Here is a 17,300-nt window from a genome sequence, read left to right as displayed (position 1 = left end):
GGGGTTGGTCAGGGAGGAGATCAGGGAGCCATGATGGAAATCCTCTTTAACCCTTTTCTGGCTTCTAGGGTTTTGCTAGGTGTTCCCTGCACCCGTCCACATCTCCTTTTGCAACCCTAAGAATGTGTGTGTGTGTGTGTGTGTGTGTGTGTGTGTGTGTGTGTGCATTTTAAAAAGTTGAAATTCTTAGAAAGTTGGAATCTGCCATTTTTCTGCGCTGATTCATGGGGCAGATGCCCACAGCCAAGGGGATGTTTCAGTGGTGAATGTGTGTCCTTTCCTCATCCTCTGTGGGATCAAAGAGATGATGCACACCTGTCCTAACTCATGAGCGAGGAATATATTCTTCCTAGCCAACCCCCTCTCCTCTTATCCACTAGGGCCTACAGCCCCTGGCATCTCAGGCCCATCTATTTAGCAAGACAGCCAAGAGCCAAACCCATTTGTCTTGTAGCTGAAGTCCTCCTGGGGGAAAAAAAAAATCTCTCGAAAGAGTCTGTCTCCTTGCACCTGTTCTATCAGTTCCTCCTGGACAGGGAAATCCATGATGGGGATTTATCTGACATCTTGCGTGCTGCAGCATTTGCCCGGCACATCTTCTTCTTCTTTTTTAAAAAAATATCTTATCCCCATAATCCTCCCGACTTTCTTCCCTCGAGGATGTTTCAGGCCCCAAACAAAATCATTCTTCTTATTTGGGATTTGCTTTTTTGGCATCTCGGCGCTGGCCTCTGGCTTTTGATCTGGAAATATTTACTGCCGAGTGCATCACAGGGTTGTGTGTGTGTGTGTGTCTTTGGAGGAGCGCTCTGGACAAAGCCTTTGTCTGCATGGAGGCCAAGGAGAAGAAATTCCAGGAGGCTGGACGGTGGGAAAGGGCACGAGGTTGCTAGGAAAGTTAGAGAGTTTGCACGGCAGGCAAGGAGTCCCAGAAAAAAAAAATACACACAAAAAGCCTCAGAGCATCTCCCCCTCCCCACTAACCCAAAGGACGCTGCAGAACGCCAGCTGCAACACTAAAGGTAGTTCAAAGCTTCCATATTTGAGGGTAGCGACTCATGGCCTCTGGGGTAGCACAATGAAAGGGACTAGCAGCTTCTATGAAAGGGAGCTGGACTATGTCCTCTCCAGATTCTGCCCTCCATCCTTTTTTAGTGAGTGTATTCTGCAACAAGCCACTTACGCAATAATAGTGATAGATTTATACTGGGCCGTGGGGTGTATGGGGTGTTAGGGGAGGGGTAGTATTTCGTGCTTCTCCTGAGGTAGTTTGTCCAACTTTGGTCACCCCACCCAGGACTTAGCTCTCACTTGTGGCTCCTAGAAGCTGTCAGCATGTGACAGCAGCCACACCCTGGGAGACAGCTTTGACTGGCTGGCCAAACTAGGTGAGGGTAGCTTGGGGCTCAACCTTGCAGGACATCTGACAAAGGTATTGCTCTGCTTTCCTTTGGACGACATCAGCAAGGCCAAAAGGGAGCCCAGGACCTCCATGCATGCTGCCCATTGCTTTTGTGCCAGGGAAGTCACTTTGGTGCTGAAAAGGCAAAGTTCGACTTCACCCCCAGAGGCACACTCCATTGTCTTTCGAGATAGATGGATGCCAACAAAAAAATTATTGTGCATTGTAAGACTCAGAGAAGTGCACATTTTTAAGGAGGGTTGTGTTCTGGTTCACATATCTTTTTGGAACGTGCAAATTAGGTGGGTTCACCTTGAAATGCGAGCTGAATCAAATTGCTTCTGCTCCCTATTCCCAGACAAAGCCCCCTCCCCCCTTTTATCCTCCCTTTGGCTTTCTCCCAAATGCTGGTCTCTTCTTTATTCATCCTTTCACACATGAGCTCAGCTTTACAGCTGCAGGCACTTGGCCTGCCCTTTGCCCAGTTGCATCTCCAGGGACGTCAAATTCTGCCGTGTCAACAGATTTGCTGGGGAGGCCTGGAGACGGTGACCATGACGTGGGCAGAGGAGAAAGACAGTGCCTCCATTTCCTTGCCCACGCTCTCCCCTGCTGAGGGGAAACTACGAGCAAACTCAGCCTCCTGAGCTCTTGACACCTGCGATGCTCTAAAAGCCTTCCAGGGGAGGAATTTCACAACACAGCCTTCATCCTGACGTCAAGAGAGGGTTGGCTGTGGTCCTGTGTTATGGAGCACAGCCTTCTATTTGAAGGCCTCCTGAAATGCTGCCTGGTCCAAGTCTGCCTTAAAGATCAGGCACTCGAAGAAGAAGAAAATGAGTTTGGATTTGATATCCCGCTTTATCACTACCCGAAGGAGTCTCAAAGCGGCTAACAATCTCCTTTCCCTTCCTCCCCCACAACAAACACTCGGTGAGGTGAGTGGGGCTGAGAGACGTCAGAGAAGTGTGACTAGCCCAAGGTCACCCAGCAGCTGCATGTGGAGGAGCGGGGAAGCGAACCCTGTTCCCCAGATTACGAGTCTACCGCTCTTAACCACTACACCACAAGTCACTTATCCACAGCATCTGGACCACAGACTTAGCAATTGCAAAGGTTCCCTGATCGCAGTTTTCCCTGCTAAGATGAAATGCATTGCATTTCTATTTAAAGGGTGGCAATTATTTCTAAATATGCACCTCTCTCTCTCCGTGTGTGTGTGTTTTTTTTAAAGACTTCCAGAGTACAGGGAGGCTCTTCTAAGGAGAACGAAGCTCTGGCATATATCTCTAGGAATTAAGCCCTGTATCACCCCAACGCCAGGCCTTCCCATCTGACGAAGCCTGAGGGTGGCCCACAGCACCTGCTACTCACCTACAACCATGATGTTGAATTCGAAGCCGGTCTTCATGGTCTTGATCCGCATCTGGTCCATCACGGCCTCGATCCCCACATAGCCAAAGAGCTTCTGGTCTCCTGTGCTAACGGAAGGGCCATCCCGGGATAGCTGCTCTCTTGCCGGCTGCTCCTCCATGCTCCTCCGCTGAGGCTCAGGGCTACTCTCTGAAAGCGGAAGAGAGAAGGGAAACCTGAAACAGATACTCCAGGTGGGACAGAAGTTCCTCCACGCGACTTACTCTTCCCCTTCTTCTCGATCCGGTTGCCCTGCTGTACTTCTGAGAATGAGTATTGTGCACAGAACAGAAAGTCAGTTTAACTGACCAAAGTGCTTTATTTCTCTCAGTCCCTCAAAACAGAGGGGTCTGTGAGCCACCAGCGGTCTGTGAGCTTCATTCAGGCAGTCCATGGCGTGTCAACAGCAAGTATTTATTTCTATCTGTATTCCAAATGCTTTCTTTTCTTTCCTATATTGCATTTTATTGCACTACAATGCAAATTGGAATACAATACAAGAAACAAAAGAAGCAACATGGATACAATTAAACATCGCACAGCACATTGCAGGCAAATAAAGAGGCCCGCCAAGACCAGCTGCAATTTTCTAGTGGTCCGTATGTGCGCGCGCGTATGTGTGAGGTTTTTGGGAACTATTGTCCTAAAAGAAGCAGGGGTGCAGCTTTCAAGGAGACAGGGAGCCCAACGCTGAGCCTGGGCTGCCTACTCTTCCTATGTTCACCTACAGAACTCAAGGCCACAATACGAGGTGATGGCCACCAGCTGAAATGCTGTTCAAAGGGATTCAAATTCACAGAGGAGGAGGTTGAGGCTACATGCTGATGGCTGCTGGACACAATGGCAACAGGGAACCTCCGTGTTTGGGCTAGTCTATCTCTGAATGAGGGACGCGGGTGGCACTGTGGGTTAAACCACAGAGCCTCGGACTTGCTGATCAGAAGGTCGGCGGTTTGAATCCCCGCAACGGGGTGAGCTCCCGTTGCTTGGTCCCTGCTCCTGCCAACCTAGCAGTTTGAAAGCACATCAAAGTGCAAGTAGATAAATAGGTACCGCTCCGGTGGGAAGGTAAACGGCGTTTCCCTGCGCTGCTCTGGTTCGCCAGAAGCGGCTTAGTCATGCTGGCCACATGACCTGGAAGCTGTACGCCAGCTCCCTTGACCAATAAAGCGAGATGAGTGCCGCAACCCCAGAGTCGGTCACGACTGGACCTAATGGTCAGGGGTCCCTTTACCTATCTCTGAATATCTGCTAGTGGGGAGCAACAGCTGGAGAAGGCCTTCTTGCCCTTCTCATGCACTTCCCAAAGGCATCAGGTTGGCAAGCACAGGAATCAGGGGCGCTGGACTTTGGTCTGTATCCAGCAGGGCTCTTCTTTATATTCTCTTCCCCCTACAAGGTCTGTTTGCAGCATTTGGGACATTTTAGTTGAGAGAAAAGGCTAGTAAGAGGGGACATGACAGAGGCATATAAAATGGCATGAAGGAACAGGTCAAGTTTTTCTCACTCTCTCATAACACTTGTGGACATCCAATGAAGTTAGAAGATTCAGAATAGATGAAAGAAAGTCCTTCACAGAGCATGTATTGATGGCCACCAACTTGGATGGCTTTAAAAGAGGATTGCACAAATTCAGGGAGGAAAGAGCTACCAAGAGCTACCAGCCTCTGCTCCATGGACAGAGGCAAAAATTCTTCTTAATACCAGTTGCTGGAAATCACAGGAGGGGAGAGGGCTCCTGGGCTCAGGTCCTGCTTTAGAGTTCCCCACAGGCATCTGGGTGGCTTCTGTGAGAACAGGATTCTGGACTAGGTGAGCCACTGGCCTGATCCAGCAGGATCTTCTTATGTTCTTTCCCCACCACCTCCTATACTTAGGTTTGCATGAGACCCGAGGAGAGAGAGCAAATCGTGTTTCAGTTCCACTGATTTAAATGTGTTTACTCTGAGTAGGCCTAGAATTGGATGCAGTCCCCCTGCTTCTTTTATCTCACTTCCAGAGAACCTCCAAAACTACCAGGGGAACTTTGCAAGGTAGGGATCTCTATTTGCCCCCTAGCCATGGGGTGAGGGGGAAAGGCCTTGAGAGCATCTGACAACTGCACTGCAGCAGGGCCTCAACCGCAGCCAAGGACACAGAATCGCAATGTTCTGGAGTTGGAAAGGACCAAAGGAGTCATCTTCCAGCAATGCAGGAACCTTTTGCCCAACGTGGGGCTCGAACCCACAACCCTAAGATTCAGAGTCTCATGCTCTACTGACTGAGCTAGTATGAACATCTAGCTTAGTGCTGTCTACACTGACTGGCAGAAACTCTCTAGGACTACTGGGAGATGCTGTAGACCAGGTATAGGCAAACTCAGCCCTCCAGATGTTTTGGGACCACAATTCCCATCACCCCTGACCACTGGTCTTGTTAGCTAGGGATGATGGGAGCTGTAGTCTCAAAACATCTGGAGGGCCGAGTTTGCCTATGCCTGCCGCAGATGGAACTTGGGGCCACTGCATGCAAAATAAAAACACTACCACTGTGCTTCTCTCTAGCAACATAGGAAGCTGCCGTATACTGAGTCAGATCAAGTCTATCTATCTCAGTATTGTCTATCTAGCTCAGTATTGCTCTCCAAAGTTAAAGGCAGGGATCTCTTCCAGCCCTGCCAGGAGCCCCTAGGGATCGAAACTGGGACCTTCAGCAAATGCTCTACCATGCAGTGATGACATCTTCACTCTACTGAGTCAGACCTTTGCTACAACTAGCTCAATGTTGGTTATGCTAGCCACCCTCCAACCTTTTCAGGCCCACTTTTAGCCCCAAACGTGCATATGGCGAGCCAATTCTTAATTGCTTACCATATTGTTGCACAGCGGTAGTGCTGCTTTTGCGACCCAGTAGCGGATTCTGACTCCAACAGCTGGAGACCAATGGCCTGCCCTGACAGGCTGTGCTCCCACCCCAGGATTTCAGAAAGGGGTCCTACCTGGCGACGCCGGGGATTAAGACCTTTGCACGCAAAGCAGATTCTCTCCCATACAGCCGCAGCCCTTCCCTCTGCAGAGTCAAATCCCTGGTCCATCTAGCCTTAGTATACTACCTACACAAGCTGGCAGCAGCAATCCAGGGTTACAGGCAGGACTCACTCTCTCCCAGTCCTACCAGGAGACGCCGGGGATTGAACCTGGGACCTTCCGCATGCAAGGCCGGTGCTCTCCCACTGAGCTAGGGCCCTTCCCCTGCAGCATGCTCATTGGGAAAGAGACCCAAAAGGGGAAGTGGAGGAATACACACAGCTCTGCAACTTCCCTGGAAACGGCAGAGGCAGACCCCGGGGCTCGGAAGAGAAGCTCAGCAAACAGATTGGAATATGTAGCCAGGAGGTGTCAGTGGTGGGGGGCAGGGGGGGAACCTCCACAGGGCTGTGCAGGGGGCTGGCAGTAAGCCAAGGGGTTTGGGAGCTCTGCCGAGGCAGCATCTTACAGAGCAAGCGGAGATTTTCTCCCCCACCCCTCCAGGATCAGAGAGAGAGAGAGCTCTCCAGACAAGCAGACCCGCACAGCCTTTCTCAATCTGTGGGTCCCCAGATGTTGTTGAACTACAACTCCCATCACCCCTAGCTAGCAAGGCCAGAGCTCAGGGATGATGGGAGTTGTAGTCCAACAACATCTGGGGACCCACAGGTTGAGAACCCCTGCGCCAGAAGTTCCTGCACCCTTTATGGGGAAGACACAACTCCAGCTGCAAATATAAAGCTACATGCAGATATATGGGAAATGGGGGGGGGGCGGGGGACGGAAGCCACTGGCCCAGGGGCATAACACAGCCCTTGGTGACCCTCTCTCTGGCCCTTGGGACTCTTCCCATACCCCTTTCCCCCAGGCTGCACCCTTTGCCGGTCTTACTTCATGCCCTCGTTGGGTGTTTATGTTTGCCTGAAAATGTGTCCTTGAACTTGCCAGGATATAGGATAGAGAGGGAGCATCCATCCCCTCCAACACGTCGAAGGGAAAAACCAGGACGCCATCTTCCTCTCTTTTCTTGCAAGAGTACAGCAAGATATTTTGGGTGCCATGATTTTGTGCAATTCCACCCCGCAATTCCGCCTTTAAAAAAAGTGTTTTTTCCAGGGGGAAATCACGTGAGATCACAGTGCCTCAAATGGCTGCCGTGCCCTCGCAAGAAAAAATGGGGCGTCCCATTCTTACCGGGACAGTTGAAGGGCGCGAGGGAGGCGAGAGTATGCGTAGAAACCAGCCTGCTGTACAAAAGGTAGAATTCGCATTTGTGACTCTGGCTCCTTTTGCCTCTGGCCGCATCCACTGCCACCAGCACATGGCCCTCAGAAGGTTGCTGGAAAGGGAATGTGGCCCTCTGACCGAAAAAGCTTCCCTGCCCCTAGCCTTGGCCCTGAGATCATGCAGGGCGTGAGATGGCATTTCTCAGCAGAGCCCACAGGATGGGTGTGAGGGGAAGAAGGAACTGAAGAAAGGAAGATGCCGCTTCACCCTGAAATCTGCACAGCATTTCTCAGCAATTAAAGTACAGCAATGTTTGGGCCAAACTTCCAGGGATGTCGCAAATTTGTCACTAGACTGTCACTAGAGGCAGCTGGGGGGGGGGGGACTCATTTAGATCAGGGCTGTGCGGCTGGAGTAGGGTGGGTTTAACCCTTTCCCCTCTGTGCTGACTCCCTGATTTGAATACAGCTGCTATTAACATTGTACCTGTCTTTTGGCCCTTTCTATAGCTGTTTCAGGGGGATGAGTCAAAGTTGGAAAAACAGCACTGGGGGGAGGAGCTAAGTCCTCTCCCCCAGCAAATGGCACAGATCCCACCCCTCCCTGCTCCTCTAGCTGCTTTCAATGGAAGTAAAAAACTGTTGTGAGTGCCAATCATCAATCTCCCACAACACATGCACTGAAGACTGGATAGCTCAGTTGGTTAGAGCATGGTGCTGATAATGCCAAGGTTGCAGGTTCAATTCTGGTATGGGACAGCTGCATATTCCTACATTGCAGGGGTTGGACTAGAATATCCTTGGGTCCTTTCCAACTCTATGATTCTAAGTAGTACAGTGGTACCTCGGGTTACAGACGCTTCAGGTTACAGACTCCGCTAACCCAGAAATAGTACCTTGGGTTAAGAACTTTGCTTCAATGTGAGAACAGAAATCATGCTCCGGCGGCGCAGCAGCAGCAGGAGGCCCCATTAGCTAAAGTGGTGCTTCAGGTTAAGAACAGTTTCAGGTTAAGTACGGACCTCCAGAACGAATTAAGCATTTAACCCGAGGTACCACTGTACTGAACTCTGCCCCTTTCGGAACCCCGCCCCCCACATCACCATTCTAGGATCCTGATCTGGACCGGGTTCCCCTCTCTTAGAAATTTATGGGGCGGGGGGTGAAGAAGCAGAAGCAGCTTGCACTGCAAAGATGACACGTAGTTTGGCCGCAAAGTGGTCTGAGCCTCCACTGCCATACATGCGTGCTCATTGGGTACGTGACCTTGCAGCCGCTGTTCACGTGGAAAAGACAAAGCGGAAGAGAGGCGTTTGTAATGCAGATGAGCATTCTTGGCCAATCGGAGACTTTCCATTTGCACAACAACCCTGATTGTGCACTTGCATTCCCAGCAGATGTAGGGCCCGCTTCTGCCTGCTAACTCTCCCTGCTCAACAAACACACACTCGTCCGCCCTGGCACATAGTATCACAGAGGAATTAAGCTTCTGAATTCCAGTTCCTGAGAACCACAAGCAGGCAGAGCACTGTTGCACTTATGCCCTGCTTTTGAGTTTCCCGAAGGCCTCTGGGAGAAGAGGATGCTGGAATAGATGGGCCTTTGGCCTGATCCATCCAGCAGGGCTCTTCTTGCACTCATAGAGTATTCAGCACAACTTCTTCTGACAACCACACATTCTCTCACTAAAGATCACACTTTTCCCTCTCCAATAGACAATGCTGAAATCTCCCTCCTCCCAGTGGCGTAGCGTGGGGGGTGCAGGGGGGGCGGCCGCACCGGGCGCAACATCTGGGGGTTAGGGCTAGGGGCGCAAATCCACGGGTTAGGGGGCGCAAATTACTTGCCTTGCCCCGGGTGCTGACAACCCACGCTACGCCACTGCCTCCTCCCACCCCCTTGCTCTGCAAACAGAGTCCGCCTTGCATGTCTCAAGCAGGGTGTGTCTTAAGAAAACTCAGCATAACCATTTCCCTTAAGAAAAAAAAAACAAATAACCGAGTTTAATCTTGCAACAGAATAGTTACAACTCAAACATATTGAGCAACACTGGATGGGTGGTTAAGAGCTGGGAGGGCAGAGGGCAGGGGAAGCTCCCTGTTTCTATCCACGGCGTCTCCTGTTTGAAGGATCCGATGATTCAAAGAATCAGAGGAGCCCCATAGGCCGCTCCCTAACACCCCCCTCCCTGCTCCCTTGGTCATGAGGTAGTGAGTGGAGGGGTCACCTTCTCCTCCCTTGAAAAGGACACAGAGCTGGAGGAGGAAGTAGGGAGAGTGACACTCAGTGTGCTTTTCAAAGACTCACAGCTCATCCTTTTCCTCCACACATGTCTTCGCTTTAAAGCTTTGTGTATAAACAGTTTTCTTTCTTTCTTTGTCCTGGTGCATTCCCTGCGTTTTACAGCTAAATTGGAGCAAATGGCAACCCTCAGAAAATTCAATTACTGACTGCTCCACTTCTGCAGCAAAAAAACAGATATTTTTTTTCAGGGGAACCCCCCCCCCAAAAAAACACCCACCCTGCTTAGACACAGAGCTTTAAAAGCCAGAACTGTGCTTAGAAATGAGGCACAAAGGGAAGTCTGGGTGAGCTGTCAGATGAATTCTGCCGGGATCCACCTATAACCAAGACCTCTTGGATAAGTTAAGCGTGCACACACACTCTCTTTTTCTCTGTGTGGTGGGCAGAGGAAAGGGACAAGAGGGGGGTGCCCATGGCACTTCCTCAAAAATCAAAATGCGCCCCCGAGCCTAAAAAGGCTAGCAATCCCTGAGGCAGCTGGCGGTAGCAGAGACTTTGGAGAGTTGCTATCAGTCAGAGGAGTCAGTGCTCTTCTAGGTGGACTGGAGGCCTGCTTCAGAAGAGTGTTCAGACACCCCCACAGCACAAAAGGGATGGGACTTTATATACTGACATATGTACTTAGATTGGAGCAGGGTGCCCCACCCTTTTGCATGGTAGAGGTACACGTCTACATCGGTACGTACACATAAACCATCTTCTTAATCACTGTCATCAACTGACAGGTTTCCCAAGGACACATTTAGCATTGCATATAATTTGGAGGCTCAAGGGGGTGGCCGAAGCCCTGAAAAAGGTCACCCTGGACAACGTGAGCACAAACTAATACCCACTCACACAAAAATCTCTATAAAGGGAAAACGAGGCCATATGACATAGGAAGAGCCCAGTGGTAATTTCCTTTGGGAAATCCCAGTAGAACCTGAGAACAAGGGTACTATGCCCTTTTGTGGTTTCTGGCAACCGGTACTACAGTGGTACCTCGGGATGTGAATGGGATCCATTCCGGAGCCCTGTTCGCATCCTGAATAGAACGTAAGACACGACGGTGCATCTGTGCGGGCCATGTTTTGCCGCTTCTGCACATGACGTCATTTTGAGCGTCTGTGCGTGCGCGAGTGGCGAAACCCGGAAGTAACGCGCTCCGTTACTTCTGGGTTGCCGCAGAGCGCAACCCGAAAGCGCTCAACCTGAAGCACATTCAACCCGAGGTATGACTGTAATTTCTAACTGGTACATGGCTCAGTTGGTTAGAGCATGGTGTTGATAGTGCCCAGGTTGCAGGTTCGAACCCCCTATGGGATAGATGCATATTCCTGTATTAGATGATCCTCAGGATCCATTCTGACTCTACAATTCTATGATTCTATGGTGTTAACTGTCCAGTTGTTTACCAGGATCTGGTCCCAGAAAAACCAGGACTGCTGCCAGTCAACCAGGGCAATTGCAACACACACTATTTTCCCTTGAAGGCTCGCTTGCTATTATTCCTTATCCTCCCCGTATGGAGATGCAAATAGTCTGAATCAACAAGGTTCCTTCTCGCCAACTTCCAGCAGGACAGGCGCTAGTTCAGCTCCTCACCCGCTTGGCCCTTACGGCTGGTTTCCACAGCAGCAGACGACCCAGGCCGAATCCAGTCAGTCCGGTTGTGCGCAGCGGGAAGAAAATAATTCGGCAAGAATGAAAACACGCACGCACACACACAGCGCTCGACTCCGTAGCCAAGTGGAGATGGCAGGGAGCCCTCAAGCTGTCAGCCGCTTGAAGCTTTTCCACAAACAACGGCAAGTTCCAGGGGGAAAGGGACCCCTCACACCAACAGCAGCTGGCGCCTGGGGAGGAGGAGGAGGAAGCTTGCCAGAGCTTCGTCATCTCAAAGAAAGAAGGAAAGAGAGAGAGGAGAAGCCTCAGTTCTTCTTTTACGGTTTCTGCCCAGAAAGTCTTGCCCCTTAATCCCAGACACGTGTGGTGGTTGCTTGTGGCCACTTAGTGGGAAATGAATGAATTCCTGCACCCACCAAAAAGTTCATGCAACTTTTGCCAAGGCTATGTATGCACTAGCTGTGGAAGGATCTGCCCATTTTGGGTCTCTCAGTTTCTCATTTCCACCCCCAGTCTTCATTTCTCGACATTGCTGTAGCAATCTGCAAATCTTACTTTGAAGAAAGTTTCCTTGTGGAAGTTCAGCAGTATTTCAGTGCAGATTTCTCTCCCAATATGCACTTTGGACTGATGGCTGTAAGCCATGCAACATTCTATGCCGTTTTAACTAATATATGCACAATTTCTACATACCGTATGTATCCATATTTTTTTTGTAAAGATGGGTCGGCTGTCCACTGTGAAATTCAAAGAACTGCAAATTTCAAAGGAAGGCTGTGCTTCAGTTCTCATATTGTTTCAGAAAGTGCAGATTTCATAGATTCACCTTTAAATGCAAACTGAAGCCATATTCTCCCCCTTCTTTAGTATGCACAATACAGTTAAAGCATCTTATTTCCCCCAAAGAATGCTGGGAGCTGTAGTTTACGAGTAGTGGGAACTGTAGTTTTGTAAGGGGTAAACTACAGTTACTGTGGTTATTGGGGGTGAAGTCACATGCTTCAAATGTATGGTGTGTACACAGTAAAAACTTTGGGCACAGAGAGGCAGCGGCTGGTCCCAGGGAATGGTATGAATGCAGGCAAAAGCATTGCAGTTTTCAGATGCCAAAGCAGGCCTAAGTCTGGTCCGTTCCTGGATGGGATAACTTCCATGATGGAAGAAAGGTAGGAAATAAATGCAATAAAATAATAACAATACTGTTGCCTACACATCTTGCTTTCAGGCTTCCAAGAGGCAGCTGCCTGGCAACATTTGGGAACAGAATGTTGAGCTAGATCAGGGATGGAGAAAGTTGTATTTTTTTAGCCTTAAGATCATGTTGTGTCACAGGCAACCTTTTGGGGCATCACTTGGCAGTGGTAAAGGTAAAGGTAAAGGGACCCCTGACCATTAGGTCCAGTCGTGGCCGACTCTGGGGTTGCGGCGCTCATCTCGTTTTACTGGCTGAGGCAGCCAGCGTACAGCTTCCGGGTCATGTGGCCAGCATGACTAAGCCGCTTCTGGCAAACCAGAGCAGCGCACGGAAACGCTGTTTACCTTCCCGCCAGAGCGGTACCTATTTATCCACTTGCACTTTGACGTGCTTTCGAACTGCTAGGTTGGCAGGAGCAGGGACTGAGCAACAGGAGCTCACCCCGTCGTGGGGATTTGAACTGCCAACCTTCTGATCAGCAAGTCCTAGGCTCTGTGGTTTAACACGCAGCGCCACCCGCGTCCTTGGCAGTGGTAGGTGTGGTCAAAGACAAATATGTTGGAGATGTCTCACACACACACACACACACACACACACACACACACACACACCCTCTCCAACTTCTATCCAAGAAAGCAGAAGACTTCTTCACATTTCACGGACAAACCGCACTGGAGCAAGACAGTTTGAGCTTATCACACCGATCCTGGTCTGACTGCACTGGCTACCAATTAGTTTCTGGGCCCAATTCAAAGTGCTGGTTTTGACCTATAAAGCCTTAAACAGCTCAGGACCGCCTCTTTCCATATGAACCTACCTGGACCTTGAGATCATTTTCTGAAGCCCTCCTTCGTGTGCCTCCTCCTCGAGAGGTCCAGAGGGTGGCAACACGAGAACGGGGCCTTCTCTGCAGTGGCTCCCTGTCTGTGGAATGCTCTCTCCAGGGAAGTTTGCTTGGCACCTTCATTATACACCTTTAGGCGCCAGGCAAAAATGTTCCTTTTTCACCAGGCCTTTGGTTGATTTGATTAACACCCTATGCCCTTTTAAAATGTGTGGGGAGGGGGGTTGGGAGGGGAGGGGTTACTGGGTTGTTGTTTTTATTTTTATTTTGTTTTTTGTTGTTTTACATTTTGATTTTGTTTTGTTAACTGCCCTGAGACCTCTGAGTATGGCGCGGTGTATAAAATCTAATAATAATAATAAGAAGAAGAAGAAGAAGAAGAAGAAGAAGAAGAAGAAGAAGCAAAAGGGACTTGAGGGCACAGAGCAGGGACAGTGAGGGTGTGTGGCCTGGGGAGAGTTCAGAGGGCCAGTTTGAGAGGCCTTGAGGGCTGTGTTTGATACCCCGCCCTCCCCGACTAAGATTCCTCACTTTTCAATAAGACAAACTTATGGTGTGATTCAACAGGAATCATCTTGTGTTCCATAAACAACCAGGGCTGACCTGCTCAGGTTCCACTTTCTTAGGGAAATCCAAATACCATTTCCCCAGCAACAGCAGCTACAAGCCCAGAAGTGAAACAAGGAAGTTTTCCCCAGAGACTTTGGCACTGCTGCTGTTTTTATTTTACTGTTCCCATATGAAAATTACATATATATATATATATATATATATATATATATATATATATATATATATATATATATACATATATATATATGTATCACAGCATACAATATGCAATAGAAACGAAATATAAAACATAATATAAAAGCACTAAGCACATAATAAAAACAAGGAACAAAACACAGCAGCGGAAATGCAAAGCAATTGCCATTTCCTTCCACCCTGATCCTGACAGCGTGTTTAGAATTATGGATGTGGATTTGTAGACCGACAGCATTTCCATCTGGCTTGCAGGTGTCTGGCCTGGGAAGATGCCAACTGCCTGCAAAAGCACTATACAGAGCCAGGGAAAGTGGACCCTTAGAAGTCCTTATGGCTAAGGGGCCAGCAATCAGGAGCCTGGGAGCTGAATCTACCCACTGAAGGCTGCTCTCTGGTTTCCCACCGCTCCTTGAGCTATTGGCCCAGGGTGATAAGGAGAGGGAGGCATAGACACAGGAGTGTGACTGCTAAGAGGGTATGATGCTCTCTTCCTCTTGCTGGTGCACAACCACTTCAGCCCCCCCCCCCCGGGTCCTCATTAGTCTATTTGCAGTGGAAGGCTGCAGAACTTTGGCAGAGATCCTTCCTGAGGTTAGTTCCCATACTGCTGCAACAACATATGAACAAAGAAACTACATGGTTGGGGACAACGGTAAGATTCTCACTCAGGCCAGGTGCCAGGTACCATTTGCATGGGAAGGAACCACGTCACTGGCACTGTCCAATGGGTGCTCCGCTCTGGCATAGGAAATACCAGAGTCCCATAGTTGCTCCTACGCTTTGATGAGTTAGCCCCAAGCATTTCCACCACATCCTACCCCAAAGGAAGGTTGTGGACCAGACTTCCATAGCTCAAAGAACTGTTTTGCCTTTTAAGAAAAATGCAGCCAAATGGATCAAAGGGGAATGGAGCAACTTCTCCCATGAGGAAAGACGACCATGCTTGGGGCGTATAAAATCATTCACAGTGTGGATTCTCCCTTTATCCATAGTATCAGAACTCGGGGATGCCAAATGGAGCTGGAGATTCGAAGATTCAGGACCAGGCAGCCTTTTCAGAGGATGCCTTTGAACAGAGGACCATCCTCTGCAAAGAAGGGCATGTTTTATGCCTGCTTCAGGTAAAGGCAACCTAGTCTGCTCTAAAGATCAGGAGCCCTAAGAAGAAAAGACTGGGTGGAGGACACTGGCTGCAGCGTCAGGCCAATGGTCCATCTAGTCTAGCATCTTGCACACAGTGGCCAACAAATTCTCCCGGTGGGAAACCTGCAGGCAGGACCTGAGGGCAACAGCAACTCTTCCCACTTGTAATCTCAAGCAACTGGTATTCAGAGATTGAGAGGGGGGGGGCATTGGGTGAACAGCAAGACTGAGCAGGTTAACCCCCGTCCACACCCTTCCTCACTAAGTTGAGATATACAGTGGTACTGCCAGGTGCCATAAGAAAGCGGCAGAGATAGCACAGGATAGTATGCACCCCGGAAATGATCTCTTTCAGCTTCTGCCTTCTGGAAGAAGGTATAGGGTTATAAAGGCCAGGACTAGCCGCCTGAGAAACAGTTTCTACGCAAATGCAATTCTGGTTCTAAACACAGCATAAGGGGTCTCTATAGTATAGTGTATTTTAAAATGGGGTTTCAGAGTTTTTAGGGGGTTTTGAATGTTTTATGTAGTTTTTCAATTTCATTGTTCTGCATGGGACAATGACAATAAAGATATCGTATCGTATCGTACCTTGGGTTACATACGCTTCAGGTTACAGACACCTCTAACCCAGAAATAGTACCTCGGGTTAAGAACTTTGCTTCAGGATGAGAACAGGAGGCCCCATTAGCTAAAGTGGTGCTTCAGGTTAAGAAGAGTTTCAGGTTAAGAACGGACCTCCAGAACAAATTAAGTACTTAACCCGAGGTACCACTGTGTTTTATTTCTGGTCAAATTGCAAATGATAATACAGTAATTATTTCAAAATTTGCATCTATCTCTATAGATGAGCACATGCATGTTTCATGGTCCTCCTTTGTCCTCTTTTTCAACAACAAATAGAATGAATGAATGAAGGAAGGAAAGAATGAACATGCATGGAATCCTCCTCATGCCCTGCGCAGTCAACTGATGTCAGCACCCCTCAGATATGTAAGGGCCCTCCCCCACTTTATATATTCACTTACATTTTTATTCCACCATTCCGGTCACACTGCCTTGGCGAGCTCGCAAGGCTCTGAAAACAGGGTGGGGAAACCCATGGCTCTTCCATAGGTTCTGGAACTACAACTCCCATCATGCTGACTGGGGCTGTTGTAGTCCAGTACCATCTGGAGGACCACAGGTTCATCATCCCTTCTCTATAACATATGAAAATGCAATTACAACCTGTGCACAAACAACAAAATCTAAGAGGTTTCTGCCCTTACTACAGCAAAATTCCTTGAATGGATAAGGCTAAGTGGGAAAACATCTGCTTTGCATGCAGAAGGTCCTAGGTTCACTCCCAGGCATCTTCAGGCAGGGCTGGAAGAGACTCCTGCCTGAAACCCAGGAATGGTGCTGCCAGTCAGTGTAGACAATATTAAGCTAGGTGGACCACTGGTCTGATTCAGTATAAGACAGCTTCCTAAGTTCCAAACGACAGATTTGGAAGAGTTATCCAGAACTGTGCACCTGCCCACTGCCTCAGATGCCACCACCTGTTTCCTTCTGGTAAAGAAATGAGGCCTGCCTTCTGGTAAAGAAATGTTTTGGCTGCCGTTCCATAAGGGCAGCTTAGTAGAACTTCCCGGCTTGTGGCTCACCCACGATGCTGCCAATTGTAAGGGCCAAAACAGCTACCCTAGCTGCTCATCTGGCACTCTTGACGTCTGAGCTGTGTCACCTGCCCAGGCTCAGTGTACTCACCTGTGCTCTAAAGAGGGGGTCCAGCTCTTGCCAGGAAGGATGGAGTGGGAGCTGGAGGTACTTGGGCCGGTCCAAGAATTGCCCTGGCAACACTGGAATTCTCTGCTACAGGAGGACCAAGAACATCAACTGCCTCAGGAATTCCTAACTGAAGGAGAAGAGACTCCTTTGCCCGAGACTCAGGGTACACTCAGACGTGGGGAATATTTCTTTAGTTTTCTTGATTATAATGCAAGCACTTCTGTCCTGTTTTCCAACCATCTTTTCACACTGCAGCACCTGCCACTGTCTGACCAATAAACTGGCAGGACACACTCAATTTCATTCACGCCAAGCGTGCATAGTGTGGCACAACAACAAACGTCGCTGGACAATATTGCTACTCCCCATCTTTTCCACACATGTCTGCGGCTCTTCTCCCATGAACACAGCAGGAAACAACTGCATGCCGGCCCACTGCCCCAATTTCGTCACTTCATACCTGCAATTTTCTGGTTTAAAGGGGTTGCAAATGGATTTCCCCCGGAAGCAATTAACCAGGAAATGAGCATTAAGCTTCCACGAGATTTTCCACTAGATTTCCGCAAGTGGTTTTCACTTTTTGCAAAAGCTCAAATATAACGCACAAATTAAGCCTAAGAAA

At 49.1% G+C, this 17,300-nt stretch overlaps 1 protein-coding gene across 1 annotated transcript in view; it reads right to left on the bottom strand.

Annotated features, from left to right (window-relative positions):
* Window positions 1–17,300, bottom strand: part of SEPTIN12 (septin 12) — a 73,360-nt gene that overhangs the window by 19,013 nt on the left and 37,047 nt on the right. Inside the window, exon 4 of the mRNA XM_081170407.1 lies at window positions 2,777–2,965. Coding sequence (XP_081026533.1) covers window positions 2,777–2,965 — 189 coding nt within the window. The remainder of the gene's footprint in view (window positions 1–2,776; window positions 2,966–17,300) is intronic.

Source organism: Podarcis bocagei, assembly GCF_964188305.1.
Source record: "Podarcis bocagei genome assembly, chromosome: 14".
Lineage (NCBI taxonomy): Eukaryota > Metazoa > Chordata > Lepidosauria > Squamata > Lacertidae > Podarcis > Podarcis bocagei.
This window is presented reverse-complemented; position numbering and strand designations above follow the sequence as displayed.